The sequence below is a fragment of the Procambarus clarkii genome, chromosome 32, assembly GCF_040958095.1.
Source record: "Procambarus clarkii isolate CNS0578487 chromosome 32, FALCON_Pclarkii_2.0, whole genome shotgun sequence".
In the NCBI taxonomy this organism is placed as follows: Eukaryota; Metazoa; Arthropoda; class Malacostraca; order Decapoda; family Cambaridae; genus Procambarus; species Procambarus clarkii.
The window spans coordinates 21,186,673-21,207,323 of NC_091181.1; the positions used below are offsets into that span (position 1 = coordinate 21,186,673).

General features: G+C 55.0%; 1 protein-coding gene across 1 annotated transcript in view; it reads right to left on the minus strand.

Moving 5' to 3' along the window:
- Positions 1-20,651, minus strand: part of LOC123752442 (regucalcin-like) — a 124,006-nt gene that overhangs the window by 41,465 nt on the left and 61,890 nt on the right. The window contains exons 5-6 of the mRNA XM_069335011.1: positions 15,754-15,868; positions 12,064-12,179 (exon numbers count right to left, since the gene is read on the minus strand). Coding sequence (XP_069191112.1) covers positions 12,064-12,179; positions 15,754-15,868 — 231 coding nt within the window. The remainder of the gene's footprint in view (positions 1-12,063; positions 12,180-15,753; positions 15,869-20,651) is intronic.

Here is a 20,651-nt window from a genome sequence, read left to right on the forward strand (position 1 = left end):
TGGGTACACTACCGCCCACAGGATGGGAACGGTACACTACCACCTACAAGATGGGCATGGGTACACTACCGCCCACAGGATGGGCATGGGTACACTACCGCCCACAGGATGGGCATGGGTACACTACCACCCACAGGATGGGCATGGGTACACTACCGCCTACAGAATGGGCATGGGTACACTACCACCCACAAGCTGGGCATGGGTACACTACCCCCTACAAGATGGGCATGGGTACACTACCGCCTACAGGATGGGCATGGGTACACTACCACCCACAGGATGGGCATGGGTACACTAAAACCTACAAGATGGGCATGGGTACACTACCACCTACAAGATGGGCATGGATACACTACCACCCACAAGATGGGCATGGGTACACTACCACCTACAAGATGGGCATGGGTACACTACCGCCCACAGGATGGGCATGGGTACACTACCGCCCACAGGATGGGCATGGGTACACTACCACCTACAAGATGGGCATGGGTACACTACCCGCTACAAGATGGGCATGGGTACACTACCACCTACAAGATGGGCATGGGTACACTACCACCCACAGGATGGGCATGGGTACACTACCACCCACAGGATGGGCATGGGTACACTACCCCCTACAAGATGGGCATGGGTACACTACCACCCACAGGATGGGCATGGGTACACTACCACCTACAAGATGGGCATGGGTACACTGCCACCCACAAGATGGGCATGGGTACACTACCCCCCTACAAGATGGGCATGGGTACACTACCCCCTACAAGATGGGCATGGGTACACTACCCCCTACAAGATGGGCATGGGTACACTACCGCCCACAAGATGGGCATGGGTACACTACCACCTACAAGATGGGCATGGGTACACTACCGCCCACAAGCTGGGCATGGGTACACTACCACCTACAAGATGGGCATGGGTACACTACCCCCTACAAGATGGGCATGGGTACACTACCCCCCTACAAGATGGGCATGGGTACACTACCGCCCACAAGATGGGCATGGGTACACTACCACCTACAAGATGGGCATGGGTACACTACCACCTACAAGATGGGCATGGGTACACTACCGCCCACAAGCTGGGCATGGGTACACTACCCCCTACAAGATGGGCATGGGTACACTACCGCCCACAAGATGGGCATGGGTACACTACCACCTACAAGATGGGCATGGGTACACTACCACCTACAAGATGGGCATGGGTACACTACCAACTACAAGATGGGCATGGGTACACTACCACCTACAAGATGGGCATGGGTACACTACCCCCTACAAGATGGGCATGGGTACACTACCCCCTACAAGATGGGCATGGGTACACTACCACCTACAAGATGGGCATGGGTACACTACCACCTACAAGATGGGCATGGGTACACTACCCCCTACAAGATGGGCATGGGTACACTACCCCTACAAGATGGGCATGGGTACACTACCCCCTACAAGATGGGCATGGGTACACTACCACCTACAAGATGGGCATGGGTACACTACCACCTACAAGATGGGCATGGGTACACTACCAACTACAAGATGGGCATGGGTACACTACCACCTACAAGATGGGCATGGGTACACTACCCCCTACAAGATGGGCATGGGTACACTACCCCCTACAAGATGGGCATGGGTACACTACCACCTACAAGATGGGCATGGGTACACTACCACCTACAAGATGGGCATGGGTACACTACCACCTACAAGATGGGCATGGGTACACTACCACCTACAAGATGGGCATGGGTACACTACCCCCTACAAGATGGGCATGGGTACACTACCCCCTACAAGATGGGCATGGGTACACTACCCCCTACAAGATGGGCATGGGTACACTACCCCCTACAAGATGGGCATGGGTACACTACCACCTACAAGATGGGCATGGGTACACTACCACCTACAAGATGGGCATGGGTACACTACCACCTACAAGATGGGCATGGGTACACTACCACCTACAAGATGGGCATGGGTACACTACCACCTACAAGATGGGCATGGGTACACTACCACCTACAAGATGGGCATGGGTACACTACCACCTACAAGATGGGCATGGGTACACTACCACCTACAAGATGGGCATGGGTACACTACCACCTACAAGATGGGCATGGGTACACTACCACCTACAAGATGGGCATGGGTACACTACCACCTACAAGATCGGCATGGGTACACTACCACCTACAAGATGGGCATGGGTACACTACCACCTACAAGATCGGCATGGGTACACTACCACCTACAAGATGGGCATGGGTACACTACCACCTACAAGATCGGCATGGGTACACTACCCCCTACAAGATGGGCATGGGTACACTACCGCCCACAAGCTGGGCATGGGTACACTACCCCCTACAAGCTGGGCATGGGTACACTACCCCCAACAAGATGGGCATGGGTACACTACCGCCCACAAGCTGGGCATGGGTACACTACCCCCTACAAGCTGGGCATGGGTACACTACCCCCAACAAGATGGGCATGGTCTTTAAAAGACAGACAATAATAATCAACAATATTGAATGTTATATATAAAAAAATAGCAATACAATAACTTACAGTGAAATTATTTTCCCGTAGACAGGAAATAGTGCGATGAAAATGGGATCCCTCAAATATATGAATAAATAATCCAGTTGAACAGTTTCCAGGCACGACCATACAGAACACAATGTGAGTCATCTTAGACCCAGTGGAGGGTAGAGGTAGACCTTCACACAGTGGAGGGTAGAGGTAGACCTACACACAGTGGAGGGTAGAGGGAGACCTTCACACAGTGGAGGGTAGAGGGAGACCTTCACACAGTGGAGGGTAGAGATAGACCTTCACACAGTGGAGGGTAGAGGTAGACCTTCACACAGTGGAGGGTAGAGGTAGACCTTCACACAGTGGAGGGTAGAGGTAGACCTACACACAGTGGAGGGTAGAGGGAGACCTTCACACAGTGGAGGGTAGAGGGAGACCTTCACACAGTGGAGGGTAGAGATAGACCTTCACACAGTGGAGGGTAGAGGTAGACCTTCACACAGTGGAGGGTAGAGGTAGACCTACACACAGTGGAGGGTAGAGGGAGACCTTCACACAGTGGAGGGTAGAGGTAGACCTTCACACAGTGGAGGGTAGAGGGAGACCTTCACACAGTGGAGGGTAGAGGGAGACCTTCACACAGTGGAGGGTAGAGGTAGACCTTCACACAGTGGAGGGTAGAGGTAGACCTACACACCGTGGATGGTAGAGGTAGACCTTCACACAGTGGAGGGTAGAGGTAGACCTTCACACAGTGGAGGGTAGAGGGAGACCTTCACACAGTGGAGGGTAGAGGTAGACCTACACACCGTGGAGGGTAGAGGGAGACCTACACACAGTGGAGGGTAGAGATAGACCTTCACACAGTGGAGGGTAGAGGTAGACCTTCACACAGTGGAGGGTAGAGGTAGACCTACACACCGTGGAGGGTAGAGGGAGACCTACACACAGTGGAGGGTAGAGATAGACCTTCACACAGTGGAGGGTAGAGGTAGACCTTCACACAGTGGAGGGTAGAGGGAGACCTTCACACAGTGGAGGGTAGAGGGAGACCTTCACACAGTGGAGGGTAGAGGGAGACCTACACACAGTGGAGGGTAGAGATAGACCTTCACACAGTGGAGGGTAGAGGTAGACCTTCACACAGTGGAGGGTAGAGATAGACCTTCACACAGTGGAGGGTAGAGGGAGACCTACACACAGTGGAGGGTAGAGGGAGACCTACACACAGTGGAGGGTAGAGATAGACCTTCACACAGTGGAGGGTAGAGGTAGACCTTCACACAGTGGAGGGTAGAGATAGACCTTCACACAGTGGAGGGTAGAGGTAGACCTTCACACAGTGGAGGGTAGAGGGAGACCTTCACACAGTGGAGGGTAGAGGGAGACCTTCACACAGTGGAGGGTAGAGGTAGACCTTCACACAGTGGAGGGTAGAGGGAGACCTTCACACAGTGGAGGGTAGAGGGAGACCTACACACAGTGGAGGGTAGAGGTAGACCTTCACACAGTGGAGGGTAGAGGGAGACCTACACACAGTGGAGGGTAGAGGGAGACCTACACACAGTGGAGGGTAGAGGGAGACCTACACACCGTGGAGGGTAGAGGGAGACCTACACACAGTGGAGGGTAGAGGTAGACCTACACACAGTGGAGGGTAGAGGTAGACCTACACACCGTGGAGGGTAGAGGTAGACCTACACACCGTGGAGGGTAGAGGGAGACCTTCACACAGTGGAGGGTAGAGGGAGACCTTCACACAGTGGAGGGTAGAGGGAGACCTTCACACAGTGGAGGGTAGAGGGAGACCTTCACACAGTGGAGGGTAGAGATAGACCTTCACACAGTGGAGGGTAGAGGTAGACCTTCACACAGTGGAGGGTAGAGGTAGACCTTCACACAGTGGAGGGTAGAGGTAGACCTACACACAGTGGAGGGTAGAGGGAGACCTTCACACAGTGGAGGGTAGAGGGAGACCTTCACACAGTGGAGGGTAGAGATAGACCTTCACACAGTGGAGGGTAGAGGTAGACCTTCACACAGTGGAGGGTAGAGGTAGACCTACACACAGTGGAGGGTAGAGGGAGACCTTCACACAGTGGAGGGTAGAGGTAGACCTTCACACAGTGGAGGGTAGAGGGAGACCTTCACACAGTGGAGGGTAGAGGGAGACCTTCACACAGTGGAGGGTAGAGGTAGACCTTCACACAGTGGAGGGTAGAGGTAGACCTACACACCGTGGATGGTAGAGGTAGACCTTCACACAGTGGAGGGTAGAGGTAGACCTTCACACAGTGGAGGGTAGAGGGAGACCTTCACACAGTGGAGGGTAGAGGTAGACCTACACACCGTGGAGGGTAGAGGGAGACCTACACACAGTGGAGGGTAGAGATAGACCTTCACACAGTGGAGGGTAGAGGTAGACCTTCACACAGTGGAGGGTAGAGGTAGACCTACACACCGTGGAGGGTAGAGGGAGACCTACACACAGTGGAGGGTAGAGATAGACCTTCACACAGTGGAGGGTAGAGGTAGACCTTCACACAGTGGAGGGTAGAGGGAGACCTTCACACAGTGGAGGGTAGAGGGAGACCTTCACACAGTGGAGGGTAGAGGGAGACCTACACACAGTGGAGGGTAGAGATAGACCTTCACACAGTGGAGGGTAGAGGTAGACCTTCACACAGTGGAGGGTAGAGATAGACCTTCACACAGTGGAGGGTAGAGGGAGACCTACACACAGTGGAGGGTAGAGGGAGACCTACACACAGTGGAGGGTAGAGATAGACCTTCACACAGTGGAGGGTAGAGGTAGACCTTCACACAGTGGAGGGTAGAGATAGACCTTCACACAGTGGAGGGTAGAGGTAGACCTTCACACAGTGGAGGGTAGAGGGAGACCTTCACACAGTGGAGGGTAGAGGGAGACCTTCACACAGTGGAGGGTAGAGGTAGACCTTCACACAGTGGAGGGTAGAGGGAGACCTTCACACAGTGGAGGGTAGAGGGAGACCTACACACAGTGGAGGGTAGAGGTAGACCTTCACACAGTGGAGGGTAGAGGGAGACCTACACACAGTGGAGGGTAGAGGGAGACCTACACACAGTGGAGGGTAGAGGGAGACCTACACACCGTGGAGGGTAGAGGGAGACCTACACACAGTGGAGGGTAGAGGTAGACCTACACACAGTGGAGGGTAGAGGTAGACCTACACACCGTGGAGGGTAGAGGTAGACCTACACACCGTGGAGGGTAGAGGGAGACCTTCACACAGTGGAGGGTAGAGGGAGACCTTCACACAGTGGAGGGTAGAGGGAGACCTTCACACAGTGGAGGGTAGAGGGAGACCTTCACACAGTGGAGGGTAGAGGGAGACCTACACACCGTGGAGGGTAGAGGTAGACCTACACACAGTGGAGGGTAGAGGTAGACCTACACACCGTGGAGGGTAGAGGTAGACCTACACACCGTGGAGGGTAGAGGGAGACCTTCACACAGTGGAGGGTAGAGGGAGACCTTCACACAGTGGAGGGTAGAGGGAGACCTTCACACAGTGGAGGGTAGAGGTAGACCTACACACCGTGGAGGGTAGAGGGAGACCTTCACACAGTGGAGGGTAGAGGGAGACCTTCACACAGTGGAGGGTAGAGGGAGACCTTCACACAGTGGAGGGTAGAGGGAGACCTACACACCGTGGAGGGTAGAGGTAGACCTTCACACAGTGGAGGGTAGAGGGAGACCTTCACACATTGGAGGGTAGAGGTAGACCTTCACACAGTGGAGGGTAGAGGTATACCTACACACCGTGGAGGGTAGAGGGAGACCTTCACACAGTGGAGGGTAGAGGGAGACCTTCACACAGTGGAGGGTAGAGGGAGACCTTCACACAGTGGAGGGTAGAGGGAGACCTTCACACAGTGGAGGGTAGAGGGAGACCTTCACACAGTGGAGGGTAGAGGTAGACCTACACACCGTGGAGGGTAGAGGGAGACCTTCACACAGTGGAGGGTAGAGGGAGACCTTCACACAGTGGAGGGTAGAGGGAGACCTTCACACAGTGGAGGGTAGAGGGAGACCTTCACACAGTGGAGGGTAGAGGTAGACCTTCACACAGTGGAGGGTAGAGGGAGACCTTCACACAGTGGAGGGTAGAGGTAGACCTTCACACAGTGGAGGGTAGAGGGAGACCTTCACACAGTGGAGGGTAGAGGGAGACCTTCACACAGTGGAGGGTAGAGGGAGACCTTCACACAGTGGAGGGTAGAGGGAGACCTTCACACAGTGGAGGGTAGAGGGAGACCTTCACACAGTGGAGGGTAGAGGTAGACCTTCACACAGTGGAGGGTAGAGGGAGACCTTCACACAGTGGAGGGTAGAGGGAGACCTTCACACAGTGGAGGGTAGAGGTAGACCTTCACACAGTGGAGGGTAGAGGGAGACCTTCACACAGTGGAGGGTAGAGGGAGACCTTCACACAGTGGAGGGTAGAGGTAGACCTACACACCGTGGAGGGTAGAGGGAGACCTTCACACAGTGGAGGGTAGAGGGAGACCTTCACACAGTGGAGGGTAGAGGTAGACCTACACACCGTGGAGGGTAGAGGGAGACCTTCACACAGTGGAGGGTAGAGGGAGACCTTCACACAGTGGAGGGTAGAGGTAGACCTACACACAGTGGAGGGTAGAGGGAGACCTTCACACAGTGGAGGGTAGAGGGAGACCTTCACACAGTGGAGGGTAGAGGTAGACCTTCACACAGTGGAGGGTAGAGGGAGACCTTCACACAGTGGAGGGTAGAGGGAGACCTTCACACAGTGGAGGGTAGAGGTAGACCTTCACACAGTGGAGGGTAGAGGGAGACCTTCACACAGTGGAGGGTAGAGGGAGACCTTCACACAGTGGAGGGTAGAGGGAGACCTTCACACAGTGGAGGGTAGAGGGAGACCTACACACAGTGGAGGGTAGAGGGAGACCTTCACACAGTGGAGGGTAGAGGGAGACCTTCACACAGTGGAGGGTAGAGGTAGACCTTCACACAGTGGAGGGTAGAGGGAGACCTTCACACAGTGGAGGGTAGAGGGAGACCTTCACACAGTGGAGGGTAGAGGTAGACCTTCACACAGTGGAGGGTAGAGGGAGACCTTCACACAGTGGAGGGTAGAGGGAGACCTTCACACAGTGGAGGGTAGAGGTAGACCTTCACACAGTGGAGGGTAGAGGTAGACCTACACACAGTGGAGGGTAGAGGGAGACCTTCACACAGTGGAGGGTAGAGGGAGACCTTCACACAGTGGAGGGTAGAGGGAGACCTTCACACAGTGGAGGGTAGAGGGAGACCTTCACACAGTGGAGGGTAGAGGGAGACCTTCACACAGTGGAGGGTAGAGGTAGACCTTACACACAGTGGAGGGTAGAGGGAGACCTTCACACAGTGGAGGGTAGAGGGAGACCTTCACACAGTGGAGGGTAGAGGGAGACCTTCACACAGTGGAGGGTAGAGGGAGACCTTCACACAGTGGAGGGTAGAGGTAGACCTACACACAGTGGAGGGTAGAGGGAGACCTTCACACAGTGGAGGGTAGAGGGAGACCTTCACACAGTGGAGGGTAGAGGGAGACCTTCACACAGTGGAGGGTAGAGGGAGACCTTCACACAGTGGAGGGTAGAGGGAGACCTTCACACAGTAGAGGGTAGAGGGAGACCTTCACACAGTGGAGGGTAGATGGAGACCTTCACACAGTGGAGGGTAGAGGTAGACCTTCACACAATGGAGGGTAGAGGGAGACCTTCACACAGTGGAGGGTAGAGGGAGACCTTCACACAGTGGAGGGTAGAGGTAGACCTTCACACAGTGGAGGGTAGAGGGAGACCTTCACACAGTGGAGGGTAGAGGGAGACCTTCACACAGTGGAGGGTAGAGGTAGACCTACACACCGTGGAGGGTAGAGGGAGACCTTCACACAGTGGAGGGTAGAGGGAGACCTTCACACAGTGGAGGGTAGAGGTAGACCTACACACCGTGGAGGGTAGAGGGAGACCTTCACACAGTGGAGGGTAGAGGGAGACCTTCACACAGTGGAGGGTAGAGGTAGACCTACACACCGTGGAGGGTAGAGGGAGACCTTCACACAGTGGAGGGTAGAGGGAGACCTTCACACAGTGGAGGGTAGAGGTAGACCTTCACACAGTGGAGGGTAGAGGGAGACCTTCACACAGTGGAGGGTAGAGGGAGACCTTCACACAGTGGAGGGTAGAGGTAGACCTTCACACAGTGGAGGGTAGAGGGAGACCTTCACACAGTGGAGGGTAGAGGGAGACCTTCACACAGTGGAGGGTAGAGGGAGACCTTCACACAGTGGAGGGTAGAGGGAGACCTAAACACAGTGGAGGGTAGAGGGAGACCTTCACACAGTGGAGGGTAGAGGGAGACCTTCACACAGTGGAGGGTAGAGGTAGACCTTCACACAGTGGAGGGTAGAGGGAGACCTTCACACAGTGGAGGGTAGAGGGAGACCTACACACAGTGGAGGGTAGAGGTAGACCTTCACACAGTGGAGGGTAGAGGGAGACCTTCACACAGTGGAGGGTAGAGGGAGACCTTCACACAGTGGAGGGTAGAGGGAGACCTTCACACAGTGGAGGCTAGAGGTAGACCTACACACCGTGGAGGGTAGAGGGAGACCTTCACACAGTGGAGGGTAGAGGTAGACCTTCACACAGTGGAGGGTAGAGGGAGACCTTCACACAGTGGAGGGTAGAGGGAGACCTTCACACAGTGGAGGGTAGAGGGAGACCTACACACAGTGGAGGGTAGAGGTAGACCTACACACAGTGGAGGGTAGAGGGAGACCTACACACAGTGGAGGGTAGAGGTAGACCTACACACAGTGGAGGGTAGAGGGAGACCTACACACAGTGGAGGGTAGAGGTAGACCTACACACAGTGGAGGGTAGAGGGTGACCTACACACAGTGGAGGATAGAGGTAGACCTACACACAGTGGAGGGTAGAGGGTGACCTACACACAGTGGAGGGTAGAGGGAGACCTACACACAGTGGAGGGTAGAGGGTGACCTACACACAGTGGAGGGTAGAGGGTGACCTACACACAGTGGAGGGTAGAGGGTGACCTACACACAGTGGAGGGTAGAGGGTGACCTACACACAGTGGAGGGTAGAGGTAGACCTACACAAAGTGGAGGGTAGAGGGTGACCTACACACAGTGGAGGGTAGAGGTAGACCTACACACAGTGGAGGGTAGAGGTAGACCTACACACAGTGGAGGGTAGATGTAGACCTACACACAGTGGAGGGTAGAGGTAGACCTACACACAGTGGACGGTAGAGGTAGACCTTCACACAGTGGAGGGTAGAGGTAGACCTTCACACAGTGGAGGGTAGAGGCAGACCTACACACAGTGGAGGGTAGAGGTAGACCTACACACAGTGGAGGGTAGAGGTAGACCTACACACAGTGGAGGGTAGAGGTAGACCTACACACAGTGGAGGGTAGAGGTAGACCTACACACAGTGGAGGGTAGAGGTAGACCTACACACAGTGGAGGGTAGAGGTAGACCTACACACAGTGGACGGTAGAGGTAGACCTACACACAGTGGACGGTAGAGGTAGACCTACACACAGTGGACGGTAGAGGTAGACCTACACACAGTGGACGGTAGAGATAGACCTTCACACAGTGGAGGGTAGAGGTAGACCTTCACACAGTGGAGGGTAGAGGTAGACCTTCACAAAGTGGAGGGTAGAGGTAGACCTTCACACAATGGAGGGTAGAGGTAGACCTTCACACAGTGGAGGGTAGAGGTAGACCTTCACACAGTGGAGGGTAGAGGTAGACCTAAACACAGTGGAGGGTAGAGGTAGACCTAAACACAGTGGAGGGTAGAGGGTGACCTACACACAGTGGAGGGTAGAGGGAGACCTACACACAGTGGAGGGTAGAGGTAGACCTTCACACAGTGGAGGGTAGAGGTAGACCTACACACAGTGGAGGGTAGAGGAAGACCTACACACAGTGGAGGGTTGAGGTAGACCTAAATACAGTGGAGGGTAGAGGGTGACCTACACACAGTGGAGGGTAGAGGTAGACCTTCACACATTGGAGGGTAGAGGTAGACCTACACACAGTGGAGGGTAGAGGTAGACCTACACACAGTGGAGGGTAGAGGTAGACCTTCACACAGTGGAGGGTAGAGGTAGACCTACACACAGTGGAGCGTAGAGGGTGACCTACACACAGTGGAGGGTAGAGGTAGACCCACACACAGTGGAGGGTAGAGGGAGACCTACACACAGTGGAGGGTAGAGGTAGACCTACACACAGTGGAGGGTAGAGGGAGACCTACACACAGTGGTGGGTAGAGGTAGACCTACACACAGTGGAGGGTAGAGGTAGACCTTCACACAGTGGAGGGTAGAGGTAGACCTACACACAGTGGAGGGTAGAGGTAGACCTACACACAGTGGAGGGTAGAGGTAGACCTACACACAGTGGAGGGTAGAGGTAGACCTTCACACAGTGGAGGGTAGAGGTAGACCTACACACAGTGGAGGGTAGAGGTAGACCTACACACAGTGGAGGGTAGAGGGAGACCTACACACAGTGGAGGGTAGAGGTAGACCTACACACAGTGGAGGGTAGAGGTAGACCTTCACACAGTGGAGGGTAGAGGTAGACCTACACACAGTGGAGGGTAGAGGTAGACCTACACATAGTGGAGGGTAGAGGTAGACCTACACACAGTGGAGGGTAGAGGTAGACCTACACACAGTGGAGGGTAGAGGGAGACCTACACACAGTGGAGGGTAGAGGTAGACCTACACACCGTGGAGGGTAGAGGTAGACCTTCACACAGTGGAGGGTAGAGGTAGACCTACACACAGTGGAGGGTAGAGGTAGACCTACACACAGTGGAGGGTAGAGGTAGACCTTCACACAGTGGAGGGTAGAGGTAGACCTACACACCGTGGAGGGTAGAGGTAGACCTACACACCGTGGAGGGTAGAGGTAGACCTTCACACAGTGGAGGGTAGAGGTAGACCTACACACAGTGGAGGGTAGAGGTAGACCTACACACAGTGGAGGGTAGAGGTAGACCTACACACAGTGGAGGGTAGAGGTAGACCTACACACAGTGGAGGGTAGAGGTAGACCTACTCACAGTGGAGGGTAGAGGTAGACCTACACACAGTGGAGGGTAGAGGTAGACCTTCACACAGTGGAGGGTAGAGGTAGACCTACACACAGTGGAGGGTAGAGGTAGACCTACACACAGTGGAGGGTAGAGGTAGACCTACACACAGTGGAGGGTAGAGGCAGACCTACACACCGTGGAGGGTAGAGGTAGACCTACACACAGTGGAGGGTAGAGGTAGACCTACACACAGTGGAGGGTAGAGGTAGACCTACACACAGTGGAGGGTAGAGGTAGACCTACACACAGTGGAGGGTGGAGCCTGGAGGTGACGCACTTACCTTGCCGGCGCCGAAGGAGGCGACCCAGAGGTTGCCGTGTGTGTCGATAGTGAGGCCGTCGGGGAAGGCCGGGTGGAGCCCCGCCTCACGGTAGTCGAACACGGTGCGTCGCTTACCTGAGGCAGAGACCCACATGTGCCATAAGTCTGACTCTACTCCTCACTCGCCTACACCTGATCAATGTTGCTCTTTAACCCATCGTTATGCTTTACCCAGGAAAGTGTGCCATTCTCCACCCTATCCTTATCTGCCCATGAATCGTCTGGATCCGGGATTAAGGATAAATAGGAGCTAAATCTCACCTCAAGTAGGATAAAGGGTAATTTCACATGTGTAAAATAGTTTTCATACATAAACATTATTACCAGCTGCATTAAGGAGAATTTTGACATTTTAACAATACCAGTTTCCTCGCAGAAGTGGAAAATGAGTTGGAAAAGCTTGGGAACCACAGCCTAGCGCCTCCCGTCGCTAATGTATATTGTTTACTTCTTCTATGAGTAATGCCACGGCTTCTGCTTCCCTCTTCTACCACTACTTCCATGTCGTCTACTTCACTCTTCTACCACTACTTCCATGTCGTCTACTTCACTCTTCTACCACTACTTCCATGTCGTCTACTTCACTCTTCTACCACTACTTCCATGTCGTCTACTTAACTCTTCTACCACTACTTCCATGTCGTCTACTTCACTCTTCTACCACTACTTCCATGTCGTCTACTTCACTCTTCTATCACTAATTATATGGATTCTACTTCCTTCTATCACTGCTTCCATGGCTTCTGCTTCCCCCCAATTTACAACTACCTCTATGGCTTTTGCTTCCATATTCCACCACTATTTCAATGGTTCCCGCTTCCTTCTTCTGTCATCACATTCATGATTTCTGTTTCCATATTGAACTGCTACTTCCATGGCTCCTGTTACCCCATTCTTCCACAGCATCTATGGCTCCTGCTACCCCATTCTTCCACAGCATCTATGGCTCCTGCTACCCCATTCTTCCACAGCATCTATGGCTCCTGCTACCCCATTCTTCCACAGCATCTATGGCTCCTGTTACCCCATTCTTCCACAGCATCTATGGCTCCTGCTACCCCATTCTTCCACAGCATCTATGGCTCCTGTTACCCCATTCTTCCACAGCATCTATGGCTCCTGTTACCCCATTCTTCCACAGCATCCATGGCTCCTGTTACCCCATTCTTCCACAGCATCTATGGCTCCTGCTACCCCATTCTTCCACAGCATCTATGGCTCCTGTTACCCCATTCTTCCACAGCATCTATGGCTCCTGTTACCCCATTCTTCCACAGCATCTATGGCTCCTGCTACCCCATTCTTCCACAGCATCTATGGCTCCTGCTACCCCATTCTTCCACAGCATCCATGGCTCCTGCTACCCCATTCTTCCACAGCATCCATGGCTCCTGTTACCCCATTCTTCCACAGCATCTATGGCTCCTGCTACCCCATTCTTCCACAGCATCTATGGCTCCTGCTACCCCATTCTTCCACAGCATCTATGGCTCCTGTTACCCCATTCTTCCACAGCATCCATGGCTCCTGTTACCCCATTCTTCCACAGCATCTATGGCTCCTGCTACCCCATTCTTCCACAGCATCTATGGCTCCTGCTACCCCATTCTTCCACAGCATCTATGGCTCCTGCTACCCCATTCTTCCACAGCATCTATGGCTCCTGCTACCCCATTCTTCCACAGCATCTATGGCTCCTGTTACCCCATTCTTCCACAGCATCCATGGCTCCTGCTACCCCATTCTTCCACAGCATCTATGGCTCCTGCTACCCCATTCTTCCACAGCATCTATGGCTCCTGCTACCCCATTCTTCCACAGCATCTATGGCTCCTGCTACCCCATTCTTCCACAGCATCTATGGCTCCTGCTACCCCATTCTTCCACAGCATCTATGGCTCCTGCTACCCCATTCTTCCACAGCATCTATGGCTCCTGCTACCCCATTCTTCCACAGCATCTATGGCTCCTGCTACCACATTCTTCCACAGCATCTATGGCTCCTGCTACCCCATTCTTCCACAGCATCCATGGCTCCTGCTACCCCATTCTTCCACAGCATCTATGGCTCCTGCTACCCCATTCTTCCACTGCATCTATGGCTCCTGCTACCCCATTCTTCCACAGCATCTATGGCTCCTGCTACCCCATTCTTCCACAGCATCTATGGCTCCTGCTACCCCATTCTTCCACAGCATCTATGGCTCCTGCTACCCCATTCTTCCACAGCATCTATGGCTCCTGCTACCCCATTCTTCCACAGCATCTATGGCTCCTGCTACCCCATTCTTCCACAGCATCCATGGCTCCTGCTACCCCATTCTTCCACAGCATCTATGGCTCCTGCTACCCCATTCTTCCACAGCATCTATGGCTCCTGCTACCCCATTCTTCCACAGCATCCATGGCTCCTGCTACCCCATTCTTCCACAGCATCTATGGCTCCTGCTACCCCATTCTTCCACAGCATCTATGGCTCCTGCTACCCCATTCTTCCACAGCATCTATGGCTCCTGCTACCCCATTCTTCCACAGCATCTATGGCTCCTGCTACCCCATTCTTCCACAGCATCTATGGCTCCTGCTACCCCATTCTTCCACAGCATCTATGGCTCCTGCTACCCCATTCTTCCACAGCATCTATGGCTCCTGCTACCCCATTCTTCCACAGCATCCATGGCTCCTGCTACCCCATTCTTCCACAGCATCCATGGCTCCTGCTACCCCATTCTTCCACAGCATCTATGGCTCCTGCTACCCCATTCTTCCACAGCATCTATGGCTCCTGCTACCCCATTCTTCCACAGCATCTATGGCTCCTGCTACCCCATTCTTCCACAGCATCTATGGCTCCTGCTTCCCTCTTTTATCACTTCTTCCATGGCTTCTTCTTCCCACTTGTACCTCTACTTACATGGCCTCTACTTTCCACTTCTACCTCTACTTACATGACTCCTGCCTCCTTCTTCTATCACTACTTCAATGGCTCCTGCTTCTCTCTTGATGATGAGACTGAGTAGACAAGTGGTGTTGGGAGGAGACAAGTGGTGTTGGGGAGGAGACAAGTGGTGTTGGGGAGGAGACAAGTGGTGTTGGGGAGGAGACAAGTGGTGTTGGGGAGGAGACAAGTGGTGTTGGGGAGGAGACAAGTGGTGTTGGGGAGGAGACAAGTGGTGTTGGGGAGGAGACAAGTGGTGTTGGGGAGGAGACAAGTGGTGTTGGGGAGGAGACAAGTGGTGTTGGGGAGGAGACAAGTGGTGTTGGGGAGGAGACAAGTGGTGTTGGGGAGGAGACAAGTGGTGTTGGGGAGGAGACAAGTGGTGTTGGGGAGGAGACAAGTGGTGTTGGGGAGGAGACAAGTGGTGTTGGGGAGGAGACAAGTGGTGTTGGGGAGGAGACATGAAGTAAATCGGGCCTAACATTACTGGAGCTGATAATAATAATACAGGACGGAGCGAAACATCGTCAGGGTTTATATTTACAAATGTTTGGGTTGGGTGTTTAGTTTAAAAGTGTCATGAATTTGGATAAAATCAACAAATATGAATTATATTTGGATAAAACATAATAATTTTGGTTTACTCGTCTATCATTACTGTAGCCAACTTTGCTTTTGATGTGAGATATTAATATTAAAAACAAAACATACCGAGCCTTGCGTTCTGGAAGTCACAGTCGAAAGCCTCGACCTTCAACTGAGAGGAGTCGACGTAGTAGAAGGTGTGGTGGTCCTCGCTCCACGCCAGGCCGTTGCTGATGCTGACCTGTGTACACGAGGGGGTCAGGCGGGCTGGGGTCAGAAGGGCTGAGGGCAGCCTCTAAGAATTTCCCAGATCATTTACATGTCTACCTACGAGATATGAGCCTCTTATCTCGGGCATGTTGGCTTAGAAGGAAACATGAAGAAAATATACTGTCCTCACACAAATGTGGACCAGCGACCGTCAGTCTATGATGTTAACTTGTTAGCTTAACGTCGATAATAATTACTATATTATGATATAAACAACATGAAGTAAACTCACAATAATGATGAGCCTCTACACGACCTGATCCACTCAAGTCTTCTGTGACTGTATCAAATGGGACAAGTATATGACACATTTACCAAACTGACGTATAATTCCCCAGATTAATACTTCAATTAATAACTGATTTTATTCTGTGAAGAACGGTTCCATTGTAAAGAAGTATAGCAAGTTATCACCATTTGACTCCAAGATATCAACACTGCTCCAACAATACTGTCCCTTGACACGTCACTCATACTTTACTAACTCAACACACAAACTTACACTCACCACAAGATCCTCCACCAATAGTTGCTGGGGGGGGGGGGTGTGTGGGTCTACCTACACCCGTGGGTCTGCTGGGTGGGTATGCCTACACCCGTTGGTCTGCTAGGTGGGTCTACCTACACCCGTGGGTCTGCTGGGTGGGTATGCCTACACCCGTTGGTCTGCTAGGTGGGTCTACCTACACCCGTGGGTCTGCTGGGTGGGTATGCCTACACCCGTTGGTCTGCTAGGTGGGTCTACCTACACCCGTGGGTCTGCTGGGTGGGTATGCCTACACCCGTTGGTCTCCTAGGTGGGTCTACCTACACCCGTGGGTCTGCTGGGTGGGTATGCCTACACCCGTTGGTCCGCTAGGTGGGTCTACCTACCCCCGTTGGTCCGCTAGGTGGGTCTGCCTACTCCCGTTGTGTCTGCTGGGTGGGTCTATCTACCCCCGGTGTGTCTGCCTACCTCCGTTGGTCTGCTGGGTGGGTCTATCTACCCCCGGAGTGTCTGCCTACCTCCGTTGGTCTGCTGGGTGGGTCTATCTACCCCCGGTGTGTCTGCTGGGTGTGTTTGCCTACCCCCGTTGGTCTGCTGGGTGGGTCTGCCTACCCCCGGTGTGTCTGCTGGGTGGGTCTGCCTACCGCCGTTGGTCTGCTGGGTGGGTCTGCCTACCGCCGTTGGTCTGCTGGGTGGGTCTACCTACCTCCGTTGGTCTGCTGGGTGGGTCTATCTACCCCCGGTGTGTCTGCTGGGTGGGTCTGCCTACCCCCGGTGTGTCTACTGGGTGGACCTGCCTACCCTCGGTGTGTCTGCTGGGTGGGTCTGCCTACCCCTGTTGGTGTGCTGGGTGGCTCTGCCTACCCCCGTTGGTCTGCTAGGTGGGTCTGCCTACCCCGTTGGTCAACTGGGTGGTTCTGCCTACCCCTGTTGGTCTGCTACGTGGGTCTGCCTACCCCTGTTGGTCTGCTGGGTTGGTCTACCTACCCTCGTTAGTTTGTTGGGTGGGTCTACCTACCCCCGTTAGTTTGCTGGGTGGGTCTGCCTACCCCTGTTGGTCTGCTGGGTTGGTCTACCTACCCCCGTTAGTTTGTTGGGTGGGTCTACCTACCCCCGTTGGTCAGTTGGGTGAGTCTGCCTACCCCTGTTGGTCTGCTGGGTTGGTCTACCTACCCCTGTTAGTTTGTTGGGTGGGTCTGCCTACCCCCGTTGGTCAGTTGGGTGGGTCTACCTACCCCCGTTGGTCAGTTGGGTGGGTCTACCTACCCCCGTTGGTCAGTTGGGTGGGTCTGCCTACCCCTGTTGGTCTGCTTGGTGGGTCTGCCTACCTCTATTGGTCTGCTGGGTGGGTCTGCCTACCCCCGTTGGTCTGTTGGGTGCGTCTGCCTACCCTCCGTGTGTCTGCTAGGCGGAAGTGCCTTCCCCCGTTGGTCTGCTGGGGGTCTGCCTACCCCCCGTTGTGTCTCCTGGGTGGGTCTGCCTACCCCCGGTGTGTCTGATGGGTGTGTCTGCCTACCCTCATGGTCTGCTGGGTGGGTCTGCCTACCACCGTGGGTCTGCTGGTTGGGTCTGTCTACCATGTGGGTCTGCTGGGTGGGTCTCCTGGTTGGGTCTGTCTACCATGTGGGTCTGCTGGTTGGGTCTGTCTACCATGTGGGTCTGCTGGGTGGGTCTCCTGGTTGGGTCTGTCTACCATGTGGGTCTGCTGGGTGGGTCTCCTGGTTGGGTCTGTCTACCATGTGGGTCTGCTGAGTGGGTCTGCCTACCCCTGTAGGTCTGCCTACCCCGGTGGGTCTGCCTACCCCCGTGGGTCTGCCTACCCCCGTTGGTCTTCTGGGTTGGTCTGCCTACCCCTGTGGGTCTGCTGGGTGGGTCTGCGTACCACCGTGGGTCTGTCTACCCCAGTGGTTCTTCTAGGTGGGTCTGCCTACCCCTGTGGGTCTGCTGGGTGAGTCTGCCTACCCCCGTGGATCTGCTGGGTGTGTCTGCCTACCCCTGTGAGTCTCCTGGGTGGGTCTGCCTACCCTCATGGGTCTGCTGGGTGTGTCTGCCTACCCTCATTGGTCTGCTGGGTGGGGTGTGCCTACCCTCATGGTCTGCTGGATGGGTCTGCCTACCCAAATAGTTCTGCTGGGGGGTCTATCTACCCTCATGGGTCTGCTGGGTTGGTCTGCCTACCCACGATGTGTCTGCTGGGTGGGTATGCCTACCCCCGTTGGTCTGCTGGGAGGTCTGCCTACCCTCCGGTGTGTCTGATGGGGGTCTGCCTACCCCCGTTGGTCTGCTGGGAGGTCTGCCTACCCTCCGGTGTGTCTGATGGGGGTCTGCCTACCCCCGTTCATCTGTTGGGTGGTTCTGCCTACTCCCGTTGGTCTGCTGGGTGGTTCTGCCTACCCTCGTTGGTCTGCTGGGTGTGTCTGCCTACCCCCCGTTGGTCTGCTGGGTGGGTCTGCCTACCCCCGTTGGTCTGCTGGTTGGGTCTGCCTACTCCCGGTGTGTCTGGTGGATGGGTCTGCCTACCCCCGTGGGTCTGCTGGGTTAATCTGCCTTCCCCTGGTGTGCTCTATACTTCCGTTGGTCTGCTGGGTGGGTCTGCCTACCACCGTGGGTCTGCTGGGTTGGTCTATCTACTCTCACGGGTCTGCTTGGTAGGTCTGCCTACTCCCGTGGTTCCGCTAGGTGGGTCTGCCTACCCCTGTGAGTCTGCCTACCCCGGTGGGTCTGCTGGGTGTGTCTGCCTACCCCCGTGAATCTGCTAGGTGTATGCCTACCCCCATGGGTCTGCTGAGTGAGTCTGTCTTCCCTCATGGGTCTGCTGGGTTGGGTCTGCCTACCCTCATGTTCTGCTGGGTGGGTCTGCCTACCCCCGTTGGTCTTCTGGGTGGGTCTGCCTACCACCGTGGGTCTGCTGGGTGGGTCTGCCTACGCTTTGTGTCTGCTGGGTGGGTCTGCCTACCCCTGTTGGTCTTCTGGGTGGGTCTATCTACCCTGTGGGTCTGCTGGGTGGGTCTGTCTACCCCCGAGGTTTTGCTCGGTGTGTCTGCCTGCCCCCGTGGGTCTGCTGGGTGGGTCTTCCTACCCTCATGGGCCTGCTGGGTGGGGTCTGCCTACCTTCATGGTATGCTGGGTGCGGTCTGCCTACCTTCATGGTCTGCTGGGTGGGTCTATCTACCCCCGGTGTGTCTGCTGGGTGGGTCTGCCTACCCGCGGTGTGTCTACTGGGTGGGTCTGCCTACCCGCGGCGTGTCTGCTGGGTGTGTCTGCCTGCCCCGTTGGTCTGCTGGGTGTGTCTGCCTACCCCTGTTGGTCTACTGGGGGGTCGGCCTACCCCCGTTTTGTCTGCTGGGTGGGTCTGCCTACCCCCAGTGTGTCTGCTGGGTGGGTCTGCCTACCCCCGTTCGTCTGCTAGGTGGGTCTGCCGACCCCGTTGGTCAGCTGGGTGGGTCTACCTACACCCGTGGGTCTGCTGGGTGGGTCGGCCTACCTCCGTTGGTCTGCTAGGTGGGTCTGCCTACCCCGGTGGTCTGCTGGGTGGGTTTCCTGGGTGGGTCTGCCTACCCCTGTTGCTCTGCTGGGTGGGTCTGCCTACCCCCGTTGGTCTGTTGGGTGGGTCTGCCTACCCTCCATCTGTCTGCTAGGCGGAAGTCCCTTCCCCCATTGGTCTGCTATGGGGTCTGCCTACCCCAGTTGTGTCTGCTGGGTGTCTCCCTACCCCGGTGTGTCTGCTGGGTGGGTCTGCCTACTCCCGTTGGTCTGTTAGGTGGGTCTACCTACCCCGGTGGTCTGCTGGGTGGGTTTACCTACTCCTGTTGGTCTGCTGGGTGGGTCTGCCTACCCCCGTTGGCCTGCTGGGTGGTTCTGCCTACCGCTATTGGTCTGCTGGGTGATTCTGTCTACCGCTATTGGTCTGCTGGGTGGTTCTGCCTATCCTTCTGTTGGTCTGCTGGGTGGGTCTGCCTACCCCCGTTAGTCTGTTGGCTGGGTCTGCCTACCCCTGTTGGTCTGCTGGGTGGGTCTGCCTACCCCCGTTGGTCTGTTGGGTGGGGCTGCCTACCCTGCGTGTGTCTGCTAGGCGGAAGTCCCTACCCTCGTTGGTCTGCTGGGGGGTCTGCCTACCCCAGTTGTGTCTGCTGGGTGGGTCTGCCTACCCCCGGTGTGTCTGCTGGGTGGGTCTGCCTACCCCCGTTCGTCTGCTAGGGGGGTCTGCCTACCCCGTTGGTCAGCTGGGTGGGTCTATCTACACCCGTGGGTCTGCTGGGTGGGTCTG